Genomic DNA, 25057 nt, shown 5'->3' on the forward strand with positions numbered 1-25057 from the left:
GCTATTGGCTGGTCCCTCAGACTGTTTCACATAGTACCTCTGTGTCTGCATCCAGCTCTCAGCCTTTTCAGTTGCGGCACCCTGCTGCATGGATCTACTTCCTGGCCTCTCGATAAGGGTTCTCCTGAAAAAAAACCTCCCAAAAAAACAGTTTTCTCCTCTCACAGTTGCTATTCCAGAGCCCCACACTCTGCAAACGTGTGAACCCTGTGTCCCTTTTCATTACTTTTACAGAGTAACAGGGCCTGAGTTAAATGGACTGTATTGGTTGTGAATGATGATCTCAATGGTATTATCCAGATGTGGAACAAACAAATAACAAAAAACCATAAAAGAGGAGAAAAAGGCAAAATAATGAACTTTCATTGGGCACACGGGAACACTGTGATTGTAATGTAAATTTCTGTTTATGACATACCTTGAATGAGACAACAGAAGGTGCTAAGTTTGTAGATATGAGATAATTAAAAAATATATGCTTTTATCTTAATAGAATGCCAAACAAATAACTTACAGTTATTGGATTGTGTTTTTTTTTCTGCAGGGAAGAAGATCCACAAGAAACAGGTGATTGCTTGTCTGTATATCTGTCAATGTTAGGTGAAAAAATAAGAAAAAACCTCTGAGAACGTGTCATGAAAGAAGTTGCCTGACCTAGGAGAAAAGGCCTTTGTGGAAATGCAGCTGATGCCTTCTTGTGATCGATGTCCTTTCAAAAGTACCCACAGATATTCAATTATCATTGTCTAGTCTTGCCAATTTTAGTACAATGGGTGACAATTAGAATTCTCATGGGTTATGCAAGACACCAGCAAACAGACTTGGTAAACCAATCTTGGGGCAAAGTTTGTTGACTTGGCTAAATTCTTCTTCCAGGGGACTGACTCTTCTTCTGCCAAGTAAAGAGTTAAAGCTGACCTTCACCCTCAATACCAAACTTGAGCTGCCCTACCTCCTCCCACTCCCTCTCTTACTAATGGACATTTTATTTTTTACAACATACTTTATTTCTGCTAGGATGAGAAAGTGAGATGCTCTCCCCGTTGCCTGCAAGTGCAGAGATGTGACGCAGTGCTCAGGTCCCTAGAGAACCCTGTGGCACATCTGCACATGTTGCGCAACCATAAAATAATAATGTCCTTAAGAAATCACAAAGCCGATAGCAAAAATGTTAGGAAGGTCCTTTAAATAATAAAATCTCTGTGTGAAGATAGGGATGCTCACCAAGGTGATGACCCCCCACCACTGAAATTAGCCCTAAGCTTCATGACGGCACCCGCTGCTATCCTGGCTCAAGCTCGGTGAGAGCGATCCCATGTTATGCTTACAGCCAAATGCTTATTTTGTGAGTTTTTTTTTAGCTTGATTCTAGTAAATATAATTTTTAAAAGCAGAGAGCACTATTAATATTCTTTACTATTTCATATGTTAAATCCGATTTAGGGGTCTCCAAACAAGACATTTAGATGATAAGACAGAGAGTCCAGATCTTATGATAATATAAGTAGGTGCTTTTTATTCACTGCAGTGGAGAAATACAACACAGTTCTAGGCTACTAAAAGCGAGTAAAAGTGAAAGTGTTTCTGCCATACAAACATCAAATTTAACAATATATGCGTATGAATATGCATAAGTTCTAGGCGTGTTATATCAGCATTCATATCTTCTTAGTAGTTATTAGTAGTTAAATGAGTAGTTACATCATGTGACTGGCAAAAAAATAGATTTCAGCAGTATCTGGTCAGTTCAGACTGGTTTTGGTACAAAAGCCTATTTTGAGCAGCTTTCTGGGTTCTTAGCAGTAGTTTGTGTCATCACATACCCAACAGTTTTGAATTCCCAGGAATTGAAACAAGCCATCTAAGAAGGAAAAAACAAATCAAGCATAATATAAATTATAAATTCTTAAAGTGACAGTCTCTCTCTCTCTCTGTGTGTATGTATATGTATGTATATATATATATATATATATATATATATATATATATATATATATATATATATATACACACACACAGTCAGGTCCATAAATATTGGGACATTGACACAATTCTAATCTTTTTGGCGTTATACACCACCACAATGGATTTGAAATGAAACAAATAAGATGTGCTTTAACTGCAGACTTTCAGCTTTAATTTGAGGGTATATACATCCAAATCAGGTGAACGGTGTAGGAATTACAACAGTTTGTATATGTGCCTCCCACTTTTTAAGGGACCAAAAGTAATGGGACAATTGGCTGATCAGCTGTTCCATGGCCAGGTGTGTGTTATTCCCTCATTGTCCCATTTACAAGGAGCAGATAAAAGGTCCAGAGTTAATTTCAAGTGTGCTATTTGCATTTGGAATCGGTTGCTGTCAACTCTCAATATGAGATCCAAAGAGCTGTCACTATCAGTGAAGCAAGCCATCATTAGGCTGAAAAAACAAAACAAACCCATCAGAGAGATGGCAAAAACATTAGGTGTGGCCAAATCAACTGTTTGGAACATCCTTAAAAAGAAAGAATGCAGCGGTGAGCTAAGCAACACCAAAAGACCCAGAAGACCACGGAAAACAATTGTGTTGGATGACCGAAGAATTCTTTCCCTGGTGAAGAAAACACAGTTGGCCAGATCAAGAACACTCTCCAGGAGGTAGGTGTATGTGTGTCAAAGTCAACAATCAAGAGTAGACTTCACCAGAGTGAATACAGAGGGTTCACCAGAAGATGTAAACCATTGGTGAGCCTCAAAAACAGGAAGGCCAGATTAGAGTTAGCCACACAACATCTAAAAAAGCCTTCACAGTTCTGGAACAACATCCTATGGACAGATGAGACCAAGAGACTTGTACCAGAGTGATGGGAAAAGAAGAGTATGGAGAAGGAAAGGAACTGCTCATGATCCAAAGCATACCACCTCATCAGTGAAGCATGGTGGTGGTAGTGTCATGGCGTTGGTATGTATGGCTGCCAATGGAACTGGTTCTCTTGTATTTATTGATGATGTGACTGCTGACAAAAGCAGCAGGATGAATTCTGAAGTGTTTTGGGCAATATTATCTGCTCATATTCAGCAAACTGCCCTAAGAACAAGCAGGAACTGAAGACAGTTGCAGTAGAGGCCTCGCAGAGCATCATCAGGGATGAAACCCAGCGTCTGGTGATGTCTATGCGTTCCAGACTTCAGGCTGTAATTGACTGCAAAGGATTTGCAACTAAGTATTAAAAAGTGAAAGTTTGATGGCTGATTGTTAATCTGTCCCATTACTTTTGGTCCTTTAAAAAGTGGGAGGCACATATACAAACTATTGTAATTCCTACACTGTTCACCTGATGTAAATACCCTCAAATTAAAGCTGAAAGTCTGCAGTTAAAGCACATCTTGTTCGTTTCATTTCAAATCCATTGTGGTGGTGTATAGAACCAAAAATATTAGAATTGTGTTGATGTCCCAATATTTATGGACCTGACTGTATATATAACTATCAGGAACCATGAATCAAACCGAGACAGAAGTAAAGTTAAATCACACTTATTGATTAATAATAATAGTAAGGTAAACGGAGTAAGCATAGTCAAAACAAGCCAGAGTTCAGTAACCGGATCGGTTAGTAGGGTTGCCACCCGTACGGGATTGACCCGGACAGTACGGGTTTGGCAACTTGTGCCCGGGTTTCTGTCCCCTGGAAACCCGGGCACAACTAATATCCAGTGCCTCTGTCTGTGTCCCATCCTCCGCCCCATAGCTCAGTATTAATTATGTGGCCGGGGCGGCTGTAAGGCGCGTGCCTCTCTGCTCCATATCACAGACCGCCGGTGCAGCTTGTCTGTGTAAGAGACGAGCAGCCGTGAGCTCCGACCGACCTCACGGTCCTCATCTCATGGAGCCTCGGCCTCGCCCTCTTCCTGCTCCACCACAGCTGGGGACCGTGGGAGACGAGAGGTGACAGGGGAGCCCGAGACCTTGTCAGCACAGCGGGATGCGGGAACCCAAAGGTATGATCGCAGCGGCAGCCCCCTCCTCTCTGTCAGCCCCCCTCCTCCCTGTCAGCCCCCCTCTCCTCTCTGTCAGCCCCCCCTCTCCTCTCTGTCAGCCCCCCCCTCCTCTCTGTCAGCCCCCCCTCCTCTCTGTCAGTCCCCCCTCCTCTCTGTCAGCCACCCCCCTCCTCACTGTCAGCCCCCCCCTCCTCTCTGTCAGCCCCCCCTCCTCTCTGTCAGCCCCCCCTCCTCTCTGTCAGCCCCCCTCCTCTCTGTCAGCCCCCATCTCCTATCTGTCAGCCCCCCTCCTCTCTGTCAGCCCCATCTCCTCTCTGTCAGCCCCCATCTCCTCTCTGTCAGCCCCCCCTCTCCTCTCTGTCAGCCCCCTCTCCTCTCTGTCAGCCCCCCCTCCTCTCTGTCAGCCCCCATCTCCTCTCTGTCAGCCCCCCTCTCCTCTCTGTCAGCCCCCCTCTTCTATCTGTCAGCCCCCCTCTCTTCTCTGTCAGCCCCCCTCCTCTCTGTCAGCCCCCCCTCTCCTCTCTGTCAGCCCCCCCTCCTCCCTGTCAGCCCCCCTCCTCTCTGTCAGCCCCCCCTCCTCCCTGTCAGCCCCCCTCTCCTCCCTGTCAGCCCCCCCTCTCCTCTCTGTCAGCCCCCCTCCTCTCTGTCAGCCCCCTCCTCTCTGTCAGCCCCCTCTTCCTCTCTGTCAGCCCCCTCTTCCTCTCTGTCAGCCCCCCTTCCCCTCTGTCAGCCCCCCTTCCCCTCTGTCAGCCCCCCTCTTCCCCTCTGTCAGCCCCCCTCTTCCCCTCTGTCAGCCCCCCTCTTCCCCTCTGTCAGCCCCCCTCTTCCCCTCTGTCAGCCCCCCTTTCCTCTCTGTCAGCCCCCCTTTCCTCTCTGTCAGCCCCCTCTTCCTCTCTGTCAGCCCCCTCTTCCTCTCTGTCAGCCCCCCTTCCCCTCTGTCAGCCCCCCCTTCCCCTCTGTCAGCCCCCCTCCTCCTCTCCCCTGTCCCCCCATACTACACCAGAAGACCTCCCCCACCCCCCAAAATTACACTGGGAGGCTCCCCACCAAACATTACACACTACATATACATTATATCGTACATTACACACGCCTGCACTATATACACTATATTGCACATTACACACGCCTGCACTATATACACTATATTGTACATTACACACCTGCACTATATACACACTATATTGTACATTACACGCCTGCACTATATACACACTATATTGTACATTACACACCTGCACTATATACACACTATATTGTACATTACACACCTGCACTATATACACACTATATTGTACATTACACACTCTGCACTATATACACACTATATTGTACATTACACACCTGCACTATATACACACTATATTGTACATTACACACCTGCACTATATACACACTATATTGTACATTACACACCTGCACTATATACACACTATATTGTACATTACACACTCTGCACTATATACACACTATATTGTACATTACACACCTGCACTATATACACTATATTGTACATTACACACGCCTGCACTATATACACTATATTGTACATTACACACCTGCACTATATACACACTATATTGTACATTACACACCTGCACTATATACACACTATATTGTACATTACACACCTGCACTATATACACACTATATTGTACATTACACACTCTGCACTATATACACACTATATTGTACATTACACACCTGCACTATATACACACTATATTGTACATTACACACCTGCACTATATACACACTATATTGTACATTACACACCTGCACTATATACACACTATATTGTACATTACACACTCTGCACTATATACACACTATATTGTACATTACACACCTGCACTATATACACTATATTGTACATTACACACGCCTGCACTAAATACACTATATTGTACATTACACACTCTGCACTATATACACACTATATTGTACATTACACACCTGCACTATATACACTATATTGTACATTACACACGCCTGCACTATATACACTATATTGTACATTACACACGCCTGCACTAAATACACTATATTGTACATTACACACGCCTGCACTAAATACACTATATTGTACATTACACACTTTGCACTATATACACTATATTGCACATTACACACCTGCACTATATACACACTATATTGTACATTACACACCTGCACTATATACACACTATATTGTACATTACACACCTGCACTATATACACACTATATTGTACATTACACACTCTGCACTATATACACACTATATTGTACATTACACACCTGCACTATATACACTATATTGTACATTACACACGCCTGCACTAAATACACTATATTGTACATTACACACTCTGCACTATATACACACTATATTGTACATTACACACCTGCACTATATACACTATATTGTACATTACACACGCCTGCACTATATACACTATATTGTACATTACACACGCCTGCACTAAATACACTATATTGCACATTACACACGCCTGCACTATATACACTATATTGTACATTACACACCTGCACTATATACACACTATATTGTACATTACACACCTGCACTATATACACACTATATTGTACATTACACACCTGCACTATATACACACTATATTGTACATTACACACCTGCACTATATACACTATATTGCACATTACACACGCCTGCACTATATACACACTATATTGTACATTACAGACGCCTGCACTATATACACACTATATTGTACATTACACACCTGCACTATATACACTATATTGTACATGACACACGCCTGCACTATATACACACTATATTGTACATTACACACGCCTGCACTATATACACACTATATTGTACATTACAGACGCCTGCACTATATACACACTATATTGTACATTACACACGCCTGCACTATATACACACTATATTGTACATTACACACGCCTGCACTAAATACACTATATTGTACATTACACACCTGCACTATATGCAATTGGCTACACCCACTGTTCACCGCTGCGCGTGCCACATTAATACTCCCCTAGGGCACACAGAGGTGTCCCAGGTATTTTACAATCTCATTGTGTATGCTACAAAAAAAATGCCAAGCCCCGCTGAAGTGTTCGGGTTTGGCTCGAAGAAAAGGTGGCAACCCTATCGGTTAGTCAGCCAAGCAAATGTCAGAGAGCCAGAGATAAATGCTGTAGTACAGCAAGCAGGATCAGGAACCAGAAGGAACACCAGCCAAGCGAGTCTTCCACAGGAATGCAGGAGAAAGTCTCTGTGATGTTGACAAAGGTGAAGGCAGAGATCAAGTGAGCTGGACGACTTTAGGTAGGCAAGACTGACGAGCAGAATCAACAACAGCTGGGTAACTGTGGAGAGAGATGGGAGCTGGCAATTAGCCGACAGCTGAGCGGCCAGCTCAGAGAAGGAAGGGCTGAGCCCAGCCCTGACAATAACTCAACATTATCAGACCCCTATAATTCTACTCACATATCTAACTGGGGAACTACTGAACTAAATAAATCAATAATGATCCCGCGCTACAGCAATAAATTTAAATAAGGTGCAAAACGTGATGAATAAATATTATTAATAAGTGTAGAAAATTAGTTAATAAATTAATAAATTAATCCAGGGACATTCGAAGTAAAAGATGACAAAAGTCAACGTGGTGATTAGAAAATCCACTTCTACTCAGGCATCTTTCTGATTACTGGTTTATCCAAAATGCTTTTCATAAATAGGCTAGATTAACCGCACATCTTAAGGGTGAGAGGTGTATAATCCAATAAATGAGCTCACAGAACTCTCACCTTAATTCCTTGAATTATCAGCATGTAACCCCGTGCCAAAATTTTAAAAATAAATGGCATGGGGTCCCCCCAAAAATCTATACTAGAACCTTATCCAGCATGCAACCTGGCAGGCCACAGGAAAAGAGGGGGGGGACAAGAGAGCGCCCCCCCCTCCTGAACTGTACCAGGCCACATGCCCTCAACATTGGGAGGGTGCTTTGGGGTAGCCCCCAAAGCACCTTGTCCTCATGTTGATGGGGAGAAGGGCCTCATCCCCACAACCCTCGCCCGGTGGTTGTGGGGGTCTGCGGGCAGGGGGCTTATCAGAATCTGGAAGCCCCCATTAACAAGGAGACCCACAGATTCCGCCCCACTCATTTGAAATGGTAACGGGTACATTGTACCCGTTACCATTTCACAAAAAAAGTGTGAAAATTGTAAAAAAAAAGCAGCACACACCATGGGAGAAGTCCTTTATTAAAAAATAAAAAAATAAAACTGTCCCACGTAGTCCATTCACCTCTGTCGACGGACCAAAAAAAAAAATTAAGAAGATCTGCCTCTATGGGAGGCACACACCATATGACGCATCCTCGCAGGTGACAGCTCTTTTAAAACTGTGGGCAGGGCCACATGGGGTCGTCGCCGGGTGACTCCACCCCCTTTGATGCACGGGGACATCCCTATGGCTTCCCCGGTAGTGTCAGAGGGGGGTGGGGCCACCCGAACTGCCCCCCTCTGACGCTACGGGAAAGCCATAGGGATGTCCCTGTGCATCAGAGGGGGGCAGGGTCACCCGGCAACAACACAGTGTGGCCCCGCCCACAGTTTTAAAAGAGCTGTCACCTGCGAGGACGCGTCATATGGCATGTGCCTCCCATGGAGGTAGATCTTCTTTATTTTTTTTTCGGTCCGTTGGCGGAGGTGAATGGACTATGTGGGACAGTTTTATTTTTTTATTTTTTAATAAAGGACTTCTCCCATGGTGTGTGTTGTTTTTTTTACCATTTTCACACTTTTGTTGTGAAATGGTACAGGTACAATGTACCCATTACCATTTCAAACAGGGGGGGTCCCCTTATTAAAGGGGGCTTCCAGATTCCGATAACCCCCTGCCCGCAGACCCCCACAACCACCGGGCAAGGGCTGTGGGGATGAGGCCCTTCTCCCCATTAACATGGGGACAGGGTGCTTTGGGGGGCTACCCCAAAGCACCCTCCCAATGTTGAGGGCATGTAGCCTGGTACGGTTCAGGAAGGGGGGGCGCTTTCTCGTCCCCCTCTTTTCCTGTGGCCTGCCAGGTTGCGTGCTCAGATAAGGGCCTGGTATGGAATTTGGGGGGACCCCCACGCATTTTTTTTTTTAAATTTTGGTTCAGGGTTCCCCTGTGGGGGAATCCCATGCCGTTTTTATCAATGAACTTTTATGTGTATTGCCGGACCGACAATTCTTTATAGCCGCGAGTAGTTTTAAATGACTTTTTTTCCTTTAGCAATGTCATTTTGCTGTCAGACTGTTCTAAACACGGGAAACATGCGCCACTTTACAGGAATACTATAGACACCCCCCACGAAATTTAAAGGAATATTACACTTTTTTTTTTCTTTTTTTTTTTTTTTTTTTTTTTTTCGGAATATTACACTTTTATTGTTTCACTTTAAGCATTATGAAAATCACTGATCCCGAAAAAACGCCAGTTTTTAAAACTTTTTTTTGCATTGATACATGTCCCATGGGACAGGACCCAGGTCCCCAAACACTTTTTATGACAATAACTTGCATATTAACCTTTAAAATTAGCACTTTTGATTTCTCCCATAGACTTTTAAAGGGTGTTCCACGGCTTTCGAATTTGCCGCGAACACCCCAAATTGTTCGCCATTCTGCGAACGGCGAACAGCCAATGTTCGAGTCAAACTCATGTTCGACCCGAACATAAAGCCCATGCCTACTTGTAAGTAATCATTGCAAGATGCATTGTACATTACAGCACATACTGTATACTCAGGGGGTGATTTACTAAAAGCAAATAAACTTTGCACTCTGCAAGTGCAGTTGTTTCAGAGCTTAGTAAATGAGCAGAAGCTCTGCGGACTTCCATCATCCAATCATGTGCAAGCAAAAATGCAGTTTTCTTTTTCCTTGCATGTGATTGGGTATTCTTTGCAAAGTTAAGCTTTACCTCATTTACTGAGCTCTGGAGCAATTGCGTTTAGTAAATCAACCTCTCAGTTTAGTACACATGAAACAATTTAAAGACTATAACAGTGTGATGTGACAGTGTGGGTTTATCATAGTAATGAAAAAAAGTTAAAAACAAGCTGAACATGTGTAGCCAGTTAGCAAATACAGTTCTAACTAAAGAAGAAATGTTATCAGTGAAATCAAAAACCTTGAACGTTATTCAAATTTCTATTATTGTTAATCTCTGAAATAGGAAATCATCACAGAATATTACTAAAAATGTGTCATCATATTTCATGAAACTGATAAGCTATTTTTTTCTGATAATTTATGTCTTTTTTTTATGTCTTTTTATGTCTCTGTATATGTATTCTGTGGTAGCTGCTTCAGTACTAGATATGCCTGCAGCCAGTTGCCAAGATCTGATAGAAGATGAAGAGGTGAACTCAGAAAAACAGAGGTACGGTATCTGTGGTTTAGTTAATCTTTCTTTATTGTATGTGGCATATTGGTGCCCAACAGCCAGCAATCCACCTCTAATCCTCTCAAAGCACTTAAAGCTTTCCTGGTCTTTTAACTGATTGCCATTTCTTTTGTGTTTAGATCCAGCTGGTTGTGCTGCCTGAAAACATGTTCTCTGCCTCACATTTTAAACAAAAGGTCATTATTTATGTCTGTAAATGCCTGGCTATATGTTTTTATGAGAGTATTCTGATTCCCTATACATGTGGATTCTTTGATAATTTTATAAGCACTTTGAAGACCAGTATATTGTTTAGATCAGCCTTTTTCAAGCAGGGTGCCTTCAGGTTTTTCCAGGGGTGCCTTGCCAAAATGCCTAAAAACTGCCCAAAAATTGTATACAAGCCAGCAAGTGGATCAAGCCTGCCTTTTAGTTACACAAAACCATGGGTTTTCATTGTGCACCATTACAACCTTTTAGCCGTCGGCGTCTAAACAACCAATGATGTCACTGGTCGATAAGAAGGAAATTAGGCTCCTGTACAGCATTCCTGTTTGCCCCTCCCTGGCAGCACTGGGGTCACATTAGAGTGAAAAAAATGAGGGACATGAGAAACTCTGGAATACCAGTCAGTACCAGTGTGCAAAGGTGTACTTGCTTTGGAATAATAAACCATGTCCAACCTTAATGGTCCTACGCGTGTGCACGTTGCTGCATTATATAAAGCTATTCGTTTATTTATTTACATTTTAGAATGAGACTCTGCAGAATGTTAAAAGGTGCCTTGACTGAAAAAAAGGTTGAGAAACACTAGTTTAGATTATTTGCATTGAGTTGTTCTAAAATATGGAGTTGTTGAAATCACTTAAGGCCAATTAACATTTGCACTGCAGACACTGTCATGTGTGTTGACATCTTTTGTATTGGGGGTCTGATGACCATGAATACCTAACACATCTACATTCTCGAAAGTAAAGGAGCCAAATTAGTATTAGAATTTTTTAAAAATTTAGCAAAGATGGAAAATTGCCATACACTGCATCTAATCCTATGTTGCGTGCAGTGAGATCATTCTCAAACTGACAGTATATATTTCTAAGCATATTTAATATAACATTAAGTGTCAGGACACACCCAGTGCATAGGAAACGCACATGAAACATAGGTTTCCTGCAGTGCGTCCTGGAGTGAATGGGCCCTTACTGTTTTTTTGAGATTATAAATAGAATGTTTTTTTCTTTTCAGTAGTGAAAATCAACCACAAGGTAAAAGATGCAGCGAGGATGGCTCTATGGATATGCTTCAAATGCACCCTGTTGAATTTGGATCTTCTTTGCCTGCTGAAGAGACTCTTGCTGATCCCATTGCTATGTAAGACGTATCACACAAAAACAACCTATAAACATCCCTAATAGATGTCTAACTCAATATCTTCTGTTTACAGTGTACACACTAAAGCTACACCAGCCACTGAAACAAATGCTGAAGGTAAGGTCTATATTGAGTTTTTGCACAGTCACATAGCTCTCAACTGTCCCTGATTTCGAGGGACTGTCCCTGATTTGGAGCAATGTCCCTATGTCCCTCTTTCCCCCTCATTTGTCCCTCATTTTGGTTTGATCTATATAGTTGTATATAAAATGCACTTCTTATCTTTCAAAAAGTGTTTCCCAGTGCTAAACCTTTCATCCAATTTCTAAATTGATGCATTTGTAAATTTTAAAAGCCAATATAAAGGAATAGTACTAGTAAAAAATAAGCCTCTGTGGATTTAATTAACCTTTTTTTTGGTTAATTCTCCTTTAAGGGGTGTGGCAGGGGGCATGTCTTATGCCTACATACATTTGCTAGTAGGTGTCCCTCATTCCCATCTCAAAATGTTGGGAGGTATGCAGTCATTAGAGATAATAGTTGTTGTGATCATAGCCATATAATGTAAAAATAATATGGAAACTGATGTAAAATAGCCTTTTTTACACTATTTTTTTTTAAGACTCCTCTGTTTGACATTAAACATTCAAACACTTCAGCTTTCACACCTGTACACCCCTTATAGACCAGAGCAATTTTTACATAGCTGTTACGGACCTGTTAATTAAATAACTTTTTAGACATCAATGTAATACATATATCATTTCTAGGCCAAAAATGCTTTATTTTGATGATATTGTCCTGAAAAATGTATTTTATTTTGAATGCAATCAATGGACAAAAAAGTTACAAAAAATAAATAAATAAAAGTTTTTCTAATTTGACCAGTGTTAATTTAAAAAATGTGTTAAAGGCCATACACATAAGCCGAATATTAGACGGCATCGGCCAGTTCAAAAGAAACTGACTGGCATTAGGCCGTGTCTACGTGTCTGGCTGCCTCCTGTCAAAGGGGCATGACCAAAAAAGGTCTGTCGATCGACATACAATCAGGGCTCTCAAGGGTGTGCTCTGGCGGGGGGGGGGGGGGGGGGGGAGCTGTCCCCCTGTCAGAACACAATAGCTCAGTGGGGGAGATCGCTATACACATGGTTAGTACAGCGGCATCTCCGAGCTCTTAAAAAAAAATTGAATAGTGTGTACTAGGCTTTACTGTAGATAAAATGTATACATTTCATTTTATAATTTGTCAGGTTCAGAATGTCCCGAAAAAATAATTCTGGTATAAACAATTGCAAAATGCTTTTTTTTTTTCAATTTGGCCCTTTTTAATATTTAATTTTTTCATTCCATTTTTTTCTTTTTAATGAACTTTTAAATTTTTTTATTTATTAAAAAAGTTTTTTTTTCTTAACAAACACATATATCAAAAACCATTTAAAAACACTATAAACCACATCCAAAATATAAAAAACAAAAATACCAAAATAAATCCAATATAAGATATTTAAAACAATATACTGTACATTCTAATTTACACCATCTCTCTGATCCAACAAAATAAGAGAAGAAGAAAAAAAAATTGCCATAACAAATATCACTACAATATTGCCACTGGCTGACTACAGTGAACCTTCAGTGCCAATTTACCATGCTCAAGCAAGAGAAACTTGCCAAACGTGATCAGGGGCACAAGGATTTTTATGATCATCCAGTACTTCAGGTCATAGACGGCTCTTGTTGCCTCACACCAGTCAGACGAGGTTCAGCCCCAGGCAACCCTTTTACATTGCAAATCTACAGATCCGAGAAGCTCTCTTAGCCTCACAGACCTGGAGAATAATCCAGCAGAGATCTGGATTTCTCCCTCTCATATGTTCACCCTGCAAGGCCCGATTCTAGGTCAGAGATCTCCAAACCCCTTCAATTCTTTGAATCCTTGTTCTGGCAGGAGGATGCTGTGGATACTGACTCTGCTTGTCTTCTCTTAGCTGTGGAGATATTCAGAATCCAGAATTCTTATACTTTCTGAACTCTGTACCGACTTAAGACACTGACTGGCTCTTACATCAACGCCAATCCCACAGAGGTCTTCAAGACCCTAGTGTAGGAGACGTGATCCGCAACCTATCCCTCATCCTACATCCAATGATCCCCTGTGGTCGTAATACCCGACTCACACAGTACCTTAATTGCACCCCTGCTGTGAACTCTATCATATCATCCTCACCAGCAATGCACATCTGGTTCAGGTTACAGGACTTTAACAATGTTATCACCCTACAGTAGAACTGATTACAGCCCCTCCCTCCTGTACACACTCAGCCCCCCTCACGTCTGTATGCACTCAGCCCCTCTAATGCCTGTACACTCAGCCCCCTCACATCTGTACGCACTCAGCTCCCCCTCACACCTGTACGCACTCAGCCCCCCTCACAAATGTATGCACTTAGCCCTCCCTCACAACCGTACACACTCATCCCCCCATCACACATGTATGCACTCAGCCCCCATGTCTGTACGCACTCAGCCCCCCTCACATCTGTACGCACTTAGCTCCCCTCGTGCCTGTATGCACTCAGCTCCCCTCATGCCTGTACGCACTCAGCCCCTCCTCATGCCTGTACGCACTCAGCTCCCCCTTTTGCCTGTACACACTCAGCCCCCCTCAGGCCAGTATGCACTCAGCCCCCCTCACAACTGTATACACTTAGCCCTTCCTCACAACCGTACGCACTCAGCCCCCCTCATGCCTGTACGCACTCAGCTCCCCTTCAGGCCTGTATGCACTCAGCTCCCCTCACAACTGTAGGCACTCAGCCCCCCTCACGCCTGTACGCACTCAGCCCCCCTTGTGCCTGTATGCACTCAGCTCCCGCTCACTCCTGTACGCACTCAGCCCCCTCACACCTGTATGTGCTCAGCCCCCCCCATGCCTGCACGCACTCAGCTCCCCTCAGGCTTGTACACACTCAGCCCCCCTCACAACTGTATGCACTCAGCCCCACTCACGCCTGTATGCACTCAGCTCTTCCTCACGCCTGTATGCACTCAGCTCCCCCTCACGCCTGTACGCACTCAGCCCCCCTTACAACTGTATGTACTCAGCCCCCTCCCTCCTGTACACACTCAGCCCCCCTCACGTCTGTATGCACTCAGCCCCTCTAATGCCTGTACACACTCAGCCCCCTCACATCTGTACGCACTCAGCTCCCCCTCACGCCTGTACGCACTCAGCCCCCCTCACAAATGTATGCACTTAGCCCTCCCTCACAACCGTACACACTCAGCCCCCCATCACACATGTATGCACTCAGCCCCCCATGTCTGTAGGCACTCATCCCCCCTCACATCTGTATGCACTTAGCCCCCCTCGCGCCTGTATGCACTCAGCCCCCCTCATGCCTGTATGCACTCAGCTCCCCTCATGCCTGTACACACTCAGCCCCTCCTCATGCCTGTATGCACTCAGCCCCCCTCATGCCTGTACGCACTCAGCTCCCCCTTTTGCCTGTACACACTCAGCCCCCATCAGGCCAGTACGCACTCAACCACCCTCACAACTGTATACACTTAGCCCTTCCTCACAACCGTATGCACTCAGCTCCCCTTCAGGCCTGTATGCACTCAGCCCCCCTCACAACTGTACGCACTCAGCCCCCCTCACGCCTGTACGCACTCAGCCCCCCTCGTGCCTGTATGCACTCAGCTCCCGCTCACTCCTGTACGCACTCAGCCCCCCTCACGCCTGTATGTGCTCAGCCCCCCTCATGCCTGCACGCACTCAGCTCCCCTCAGGCTTGTACTCACTCAGCCCCCCCTCACAACTGTATGCACTCAGCCCCCCTCACGCCTGTATGCGCTCAGCCCCCCTTACAATGGTACGCACTCAGCCCCCCTCAAGCCTGTATGCACTCAGTCCCCCCTCACAACTGTACGCACTCAGTTTCCCCTCACTCCTGTATGCATTCAGCTCTCCCTCATGCCTGTACGCACTCAGCTCCCCCTCACATCTGTACGCACTCAGCCCCCCTTACAATGGTACGCACTCAGCTCCCCTCACGCCTGTACGCACTCAGTTTTCCTTCACGCTTGTACACACTCAGCCCCCCTCATGCCTGTACGCACTCAGTCCCCCCTCACAACTGTACGCACTCAGTTTCCCCTCACTCCTGTATGCATTCAGCTCTCCCTCACACCTGTACGCACTCAGCTCCCCCTCACATCTGTACGCACTCAGCCCCCCTTACAATGGTACGCACTCAGCTCCCCTCACGCCTGTACGCACTCAGTCCCCCCTCATGACTGTACGCCCTCAGTTTTCCTTCACGCTTGTACACACTCAGCCCCCCTCATGCCTGTACGCACTCAGCCCCCCTCACAACTGTACGCACTCAGTTTCCCCTCACTCCTGTACGCACTCAGCTCCTCCTCACATCTGTACGGACTCAGCTCCCCTCACACCTGTACGCACTCAGTCCCCCCTCACAACTGTACGCTCTCAGTTTTCCCTCACGCTTGTACACACTCAGCCCCCCTCATGCTTGTATGCACTCAGCCCCCTCACGCCTGTATGCATGCAGCCCCCCTCACAAATGTAAGCACTCACTCACATCTACCTCTTTCTAGGTCAGGATTGGGCAATTAAGTTTCCCAAGAGGCCACATGAGAAAGCGGGACTGTTGTGGAGGGCCAAACTTAATTCTGCTAAATATTATTATTTTACTTTAGTCATACATGACTTTATGGGTCATAAAAGCAAAATGTTTGCTGAATCTGAATGCAGAGGCCACAAGTGCACTCCCGCTCACTCCCCTGCAGATTCTAGCTCTGTCCACAGCTTTCATGTCCTTATTGGACAAACTTGCCTCTGAGGATTTGCATTCTTCTATCCCCCCCCCCCCCCCCAAACTAAGAGATAATATTTTGATTCTTATTTATGTGGTGTGCACCACCCTAAAACTAGAGGATCAGCTTGTTACTTCTACCAGTCTAGTATCTTTTAGCGCTCCTAGGAATACCAAAACCTTATCAGTGTACCCACTTTTCCAAGCTTCCTTATGGAGACTGGCAACATCCTGATAAGATGTTCATACTTCCCAAATGCTTGTTAGCCTTGTACCTGTTTGAGGAGGATTTTTTTTGAGAATTTTTTTTTTAAGTGGTTTGACCCCTCAATGAGTCTGTCAGTACCCTATCTTAACAAAGCATATGCTACTTAATGGCTCTCAGCCACCTCTTTGGTTTATCAGTTCCAACCTTCCTGTGTCACTGCACAGATTAGCAGATCTCCAGGCAGCCAGTCTTCTGGAACCGGACATCATTGCACCCATCCCTGAGTTAGAGCAGGGGTTCTACTTCAACATGTTCACAGTTCCCAAACCAATACTTCACATGACATACTCCCCATCTTGGACCTCAAGACTCTAAGGGGCTATTTACTACAACTGGTACACACAGAATGTGGTGCAGCTGTGCATAGTAACCAATCAGCTTCTAGGTTTTATTGGCAAAGCGTAATTGAACAAGCTGAAGTAAGAAGCTGCTTGGTTACTATGCACAGCTGCACCACATTCGTTGTTCCCCAGTTTTTATAAATCTCCCCCCTAAATGTCTTCATTCTGGCCCAAAACGTCCACATGGAATCCACCAGGTTTGTCACAGCCTCTCTCCATTAAGGAGAATTTTTGGGCTCAGTAGTCATTTAGGACATAATGCTGTATTGTAGGGGTCTGGAGTGGAACTGAGAAAATCTGACTGCCTCACCTGAGGCTACAGTCAGTCCCAGGGCTCTGGCTCCAGGGTTAGGAAAGTCCTTTTCATCTTTGGAAGATCCTCACGACAGATGCGAGTCTGTCATGCTGGAGAGAAGTCCTGAAGTAATCTTGTTTTTGATTGACATCCTGGAGCTCTCGGCCATTTGGTTGTCCCTGCAGCAATGGACCACCTAAATGGAGGATCATCTGATCCAGATTTAGTCACACAACACCACAGCAGTGACATACAGCAACCATTTAAGCATGAAGCAGAAGTCTTGTTGCAGCAAGAAAGGTAGAACAGATCCTTTCCTGGGAAGAACCTCTTGTTCCAGTCCTGTCAGACATTTACATCCCAGACATAGACAATGGGGCAGGCAGACTTCCTCAGGTGCCAGCATCTACAGTAGAGACGGAAACTATTCAGACCCCCTTAAATTTTTCACTCTTTGTTATATTGCAGCCATTTGCTAAAATCATTTAAGTTCATTTTTTTTCCTCATTAATGTACACACAGCACCTCATATTGACAGAAAAACACAGAATTTGTGTCATTTTTGCAGATTTATTAAAAAAGAAAAACTGAAATATCACATAGTCCTAAGTATTCAGACCCGTTGCTGTGACACTCATATATTTAACTCAGGTGCTGTCCATTTCTTCTGATCATCCTTGAGATGGTTCTACACCTTCATTTGAGTCCAGCTGTGTTTGATTATACTGATTGGACTTGATTAGGAAAGCCACACACCTGTCTATATAAGACCTTACAGCTCACAGTGCATGTCAGAGCAAATGAGAATCACGAGGTCAAAGGAACTGCCTGAAGAACTTATGCCGTGTACACACGAGCTGACTTTACGGCAGACTTTGCCCGGCGGACTGTATTTCGTCAGACAATTCGATCGTGTGTGGGCTCCAGCGGACTTTGTTTGCTCAAAAGTTGGACGGACTTAGATTTGAAACATGTTTTAAATTAATCCGTCGAAATCGAGTCCGGTCGAAAAGTCCGCCGTCTGTATGCTAGTTCGACGGACAAAAAGCCACGCTAGGGCAGCTATTGGCTACTGGCTATGAACTTCCTTGTTTTAGTCCGGTTGTACGTCATCACGTCACAGGCACAGATCTGGCCAAGGTTACAAAAAAATTTTGCTGCACTTAAGATTCCTAAGAGCACAGTGGCCTCCATAATCCTTAAATGGAAGATGTTTGGAACGACCAGTACACTTCCTAGAGCTGGCCGTCCGGCCAAACTGAGCTATCGGGGGAGAAGAGCCTTGGTGAGAGAGGTAAAGAAGAACCCAAAGATCACTGTGACTGAGCTCCAGAGATGCAGTCAGGAGATGGGATAAAGTTGTAGAAAGTCAACCATCACTGCAGCCCTCCACCAGTCGGGGCTTTATGGCAGAGTGGCCCGACGGAAGCCTCTCCTCAGTGCAAGACACATGAAAGCCCGCATGAAGTTTGCTAAAAAACACCTGAAGGACTCCAAGATGGTGAGAAATAAGATTCTCTGGTCTGATGAGACCAAGATAGAACTTTTTGGCCTTAATTCTAAGCGGTATGTGTGGATAAAACCAGACACTGCTCATCACCTGTCCAATACAGTCCCAACAGTGAAGCATGGCGGTGGCAGCATCATGCTGTGGGGGTGTTTTTCAGCTGCAGGGACAGGACGACGAAACAATGTAAACAAAGTGAGGTGGATTGAGCGCACTCTGGGTGAGGATGCAGCTGATAATCCAGCACATAAATGATTTAAAGTCCATTTGGCAATGTCCATAAAAGCAGTAAAAACTAGTAGGAAGGAAGGCTGCCTGCTTGCAGATAGAAGTTGATCTGAAACGAAGTGAGGGAAAGAAAGCGGCGCCTTCTAAGCGTAGTATATTAAAAATTTAATGGATTCATTGTAAAAAAATAGTGAATACACTCACAAACAGATGAGAGAGACAGGCATGTATAATGGATGTCATCCCCACTTTTCCAGAGAATGCAGGGCTGGGACCGGTGTGTACCGAGAAGCCTTCCTTGGTAGCGAACGCAGTGGTGGAGTCCAATGCCTTCAGTATCCAGGGGAAGGGATCCGTGAACACTGGAACGTCCTGCTGCAGGCCTGAGGAAGAAGCATGCATGATTCGAACGCGCGCACCCTCCCGCTGGACTTTAATCTGGAAGTGACGACATTGCAGCAGGACGTTCCGGTGTTCACGGATCCCTTCCCCTGGATACTGAAGGCATTGGACTCCACCATTGCGTTCGCTACCAAGGATGGCTTCTCGGTACACACCGGTCCCAGACCTGCATTTTCTGGAAAAGTGCGGATGACACCCATTATACATGCCTGTCTCTCTCATCTGTTTGTGAGTGTATTCACTATTTTTTTACAATGAATCCATTAAATTTTTAATATACTACGCTTAGAAGGCGCCGCTTTCTTTCCCTCATATCCTGGACGAAAACCTTCTCCAGAGTGCTCAGGACCTTAGACTGGGCAGAAGGTTTAACTTCCAACAAGACAATGACCCTAAGCACACAGCTAAAATAACGAAGGAGTGGCTTCACAACAATTCCGTGACTGTTCTTGAATGGCCCAGCCAGAGCCCTGACTTAAACCCAATTGAGCATCTCTGGAGAGACCTAAAAATGGCTGTCCACCAACGTTTACCATCCATCCTGACAGAACTGGAGAGGATCTGCAAGGAGGAATGGCAGAGGATCCCCAAATCCAGGTGTGGAAAACTCGTTGCATCTTTCCCAAAAAGACTCATGGCTGTATTAGATCAAAAGGGTGCTTCTACTAAATACTGAGCAAAAGGTCTGAATACTTAGGACCATGTGATATTTCAGTTTTTATTTTGTAATAAATCTGCAAAAATGTCAACAATTCTGTGTTTTTCTGTCAATATGGGGTGCTGTGTGTACATTAATGAGGAAAAAAATTAACTTAAATGATTTTAGCAAATGGCTGCAATATAACAGAGTGAAAAATTTAAGGGGGTCTGAATACTTTCCGTCCCCACTGTATATCCAGAGGAATGGTCCCAAAACCCAAAGGTGGATGTGAAACTTCTGGATGCCAAGTTCAACTACAAACTGGACAGATTTGTCTCCAGGTACAGGGTTTCCCTAGTGAAAACAGTGGATGTTCTAGTGCAGGGATCCTCAAACTACGGCCCTCCAGCTGTTGCAGAACTACACATCCCATGAGGCATTGTAAAACTCTAACATTCACAGACATGGCTAGGCATGATGGGAATTGTAGTTCTTGAACAACTGGAGGGCCGTAGTTTGAAGACCCCTGCTCTAGTGGTTCTGTGGGATCAGTACACCTTCATCTACATTTTCTCTCACCTGAAGCTTATTCCTTATCTCTTTCACAGGAATAAAATTGAGGGAATTGTGGTGATTCTCACAGCTCTGGATTGGCCCAGGAAAACATGGTACTCCTAATAAGACTCCTGGCAGATGTTCTGTGAGCTTTGCGAAATCACCCAGAGCTTCTGTCTCAAGGACCAATTTACCACCTTGCTTCACAGTCACTGGCTGGCTTTAATGGCATGTCTGTTGAAGCCTAATTTCTGAGAGACAGAGGCATCTATCATCTGGTTATTCCCATAATGCTAAAAGCCGAGAAGTCTACTTCTCTCAAGGTCTGTCACCGAATGTGGAAGCCATACCACACTTGGTGTGAAGTGCAAAGTTTTCACCCCTGGAAATTCTCTGTGGGATGAAACCTTGCCTTTTCACAGACCAGCATTTAGCCTCCAGATCCATTTAAGGGTGAGGTGCTCTTACTATCCCGTTCCAAAGGCTACTAGATTCCCATTCTTTGATCAAGACCTTTGCAGGGTGTCTCCCATATTTCACCTCCTGTTCACTCCCCTATGACTCCATGGGATCTGAATTTGGTGCTTTTGGAACTTCAAATACTGCCCCTAGAAGCAATTAGAGATATTTCTTCTATCACTCTTACTCAGAAGGTGGAATTTTTTCCTTTCTACATAAGCTAGTTTTGGTCTTTTAACCTCAACCAGGACATCATTCTTCCATCCCTCTGTTTGTCTCCAGTTCATCAGAAGGAGTTATCCCTCCAATGCCTGGATGTTGTTAGGACTATCAGAGTCTATCTCTCAGCCACTGCTTCCCTCAGAAAGACTAACTTTCTTTGTCATTGCAGATGGTCCCCATAAAGGTGAACCAGCTTCTCTTTTCACCATTTCTTGGTGGCTCGGGCAGATTATTATCCAAGCTTGTGGTCTCAAGTATTAGGTTCCGAATCCACCCTTTCCTATCAAAGAACAGTCTACTAGATTATTCAGTGCCTCTTGGGTTTTTAGGCATCAGGCTACTGTTTGCCAGATTTGCAAGGCTACCAACCGGTCTTCTGTTAACACGTTCTCCAAGTTTCACTGGATGATACTTCAGGTCTCATCCAATGTCAGCTGTGAGTGTAGGTTCCTTCAGGTGCTGATTAAGCTGCAGGCAGTCCCCAAGTCTTTTGTTTGTGAGTGGGCCTGTTAAAATTTTGTTTGCTGTTGCCCATACCTCTGTTGGGCTGCTTTTAGAAATCTAGACAATGTATGACTTCACATACCTTTCACAATGTATGACTCCACATACCTTTCCTGCACATAGTCCTCACTCTCATACCCTCCACACTCTCTTGCACATATTAGACCATAGTTGTGATGGGCAGCCTTACCAACCACTAGTAAAGCCTGGGACACAGATAGGGCAAGCAAAGCACAAGCTTATAGTTTAAAGTCACTGTTTGCATATTAGAAATTTTGGATGAACCCTCTGCACACTGCTGTATACCCTTTCTAGCAAACTTTGCAATGAAGAACAGGGATTTTTAGTTCACACATCTTGCAATTTATGTTTAAGCTGGCCAACTGTGCCAAAGCAGTCCTTCTTATGAGCAGTCCTACTCTGCTCTGCTTAAGCAAATTCTACAGTGGACACAATGCCAACATGAGGCAAACAGACACAAAGTGGGGGAGAGCTACTGGGTAGTTCAGGTCTGGTCACTGAACTGCAATCCAACAGAAACAAGATATACCTGTGCTCAAATCCCGATAGCTTGTACATGTATATAATCTATCAGTTGCTAATAGGGATGCACGCAACCTGGCAGGCCGCAGGAAAAGGTGGGGAGAGAAAGCGCCCTCCCTTAACCGTACCAGGCCACTTGCCCTCAACATGGGGAGGATGCTTTGGGGTCCCCCCCAAAGCACCTTGTCCTAACGTTGATGGGAACAAGGGCCTCATCCCCACAACCCTTGCCCGGTGGTTGTGGGGGTCTGCGGGCGGGGGGATTATTGGAATCTGGAAGCCCCCTTTAACAAGGGGACCCCCAGATCCCACCCCTCCCTATGTGAATGGGTATCGGATACATTGTACCCCTACCCAATCACTAAAAAAGTGTCAAGATGTTAAAAATGACAGTAGACAATTTGGGACAAGTCCATTCATCTTCGATCACAGTGTCCGACAAAAAAAAAAAATGGAAAAAACTCCCGCTGACTGAAGCCTCTTCGCAATGACAGCTGTTATATAGCTGAGGGAGCTGTTATATAGTTGATGTAATGTCAGAAGTCGACAGGGTCACCCGTTTATGCCACCAGGTGGCCCCGCCCTCAGTTATATAACAGCTGTCATCGCGAAGTCAGCGGGAGCCTCTGATGGAGGCAGATTTTTTTTCCGTTTTTTTTTTTTTTTTATCGGGCCGTCGGACGCTGTGATCGAAGATGGACATAGCGGGACAGTTTTTTTATTTTAATAAAGGATTTGTCCCAAATGATCTACTGTCATTTTTAACATTTTGACACTTTTTTTGGTGAATGAGTAGAGGTACAATGAACCCCTACCCATTCACATAGGGGGGGGGGCGGGATCTGGGGGTCCCCTTGTTAAGCACTTGCTGACCGCCTCACGCAGATATACTGCGGCAGAATGGCACGGACAGGCAGAATCACGTACCTGTACGTGATCTGCCTCCTGCGGGCGGGAGGCAGACGGCTTCTGTCTGGGAGCGATGAGAGGTGACGGGAAGACCATCCATTCGTGGCCACCCCCTCGCGATCGCTCCCAACCAATTAGATCATTCATCTGCTGCTGTATACTAAACAGAAGCAAAGGAAATTATGTCATCTCTCATCGGCTCGGTATTTTCCGTTCTGGCGCCGAGGAGAGAAGACTTCACTGTGAGTGCATAACACTACACACACAGTAGAACATGCCAGGCAAACAAAACACCCCCGATCCCCCCCGATCACCCCCCAATCACCCCTCCCCCCCCCCCCGTCACACTGACACCAAGCAGTTTTTTTTTTCTGATTACTGCATTGGTGTCAGTTTGTGACAGTTAGTGTGGTAGGGCAGTTAGTATTAGCCCCCTTTAGGTCTAGGATACCCCCCTAATAAAGTTTTAACCCCTTGATCACCCACCGTCGCCAGTGTCAGTAAGCGATCATTTTTCTGATCGCTGTATTAGTGTCACTGGTGACGCTAGTTAGGGAGGTAAATATTTAGGTTCGCCGTCAGTGTTTTATAGCGTCAGGGACCCCCATATACTATCTAATAAATGTTTTAACCCCTTGATTGCCCCCTAGTTAACCCTTTCACCAGTGATCACTGTATAACTGTTACGGGTGACGCTGGTTAGTTCGTTTATTTTTTATAGTGTCAGGGCACCTGCCGTTTATTACCGAACAAAGGTTTAGCCCCCTAATCGCCCGGCGGTGATATGCGTCGCCCCAGGCAGCATCAGATTAGCGCCAGTACCGCTAACACCCACGCACGCAGCATACGCCTCCCTTAGTGCTATAGTATCTGAACGGATCAATATCTGATCCGATCAGATCTATACTAGCGTCCCCAGCAGTTTAGGGTTCACAAAAACGCAGCGTTAGCGGGATCAGCCCAGATACCTGCTAGCACCTGCGTTTTGCCCCTCCACCCGGCCCAGCCCACCCAAGTGCAGTATCGATCGATCACTGTCACTTACAAAACACTAAACGCATAACTGCAGCGTTCGCAGAGTCAGGCCTGATCCCTGCGATCGCTAACAGTTTTTTTGGTAGCATTTTGGTGAACTGGCAAGCACCAGCGGCCTAGTACACCCTGCACTGCACTGCAGTAACACTTGGTGACGTGGCGAGTCCCATAAGTGCAGTTCAAGCTGGTGAGGTGGCAAGCACAAGTAGTGTCCCGCTGCCACCAAGAAGACAAACACAGGCCCGTCGTGCCCATAATGCCCTTCCTGCTGCATTCGCCAATCCTAATTGGGAACCCACCACTTCTGCAGCGCCCGTACTTCCCCCATTCACATCCCCAACCAAATGCAGTCGGCTGCATGAGAGGCATTTTTATGTCCTCCCGAGTATCCCTACCCAACGAACCCCCCCAAAAAAGATGTCGTGTTGCAGCAAGCGTGGATATAGGCGTGACACCCGCTATTATTGTCCCTCCTGTCCTGACAATCCTGGTCTTTGCATTGGTGAATGTT

General features: G+C 45.0%; 1 protein-coding gene across 1 annotated transcript in view; it reads left to right on the top strand.

Moving 5' to 3' along the window:
- LOC141112402 (uncharacterized) overlaps positions 1-25057 on the top strand; it is a 100507-nt gene that overhangs the window by 57735 nt on the left and 17715 nt on the right. The window contains exons 7-11 of the mRNA XM_073605225.1: positions 545-567; positions 10339-10417; positions 10561-10617; positions 11666-11791; positions 11865-11908. Coding sequence (XP_073461326.1) covers positions 545-567; positions 10339-10417; positions 10561-10617; positions 11666-11791; positions 11865-11908 — 329 coding nt within the window. The remainder of the gene's footprint in view (positions 1-544; positions 568-10338; positions 10418-10560; positions 10618-11665; positions 11792-11864; positions 11909-25057) is intronic.

The sequence above is a fragment of the Aquarana catesbeiana genome, linkage group LG11 (genome assembly GCF_042186555.1).
Source record: "Aquarana catesbeiana isolate 2022-GZ linkage group LG11, ASM4218655v1, whole genome shotgun sequence".
Classification (NCBI taxonomy): domain Eukaryota; kingdom Metazoa; phylum Chordata; class Amphibia; order Anura; family Ranidae; genus Aquarana; species Aquarana catesbeiana.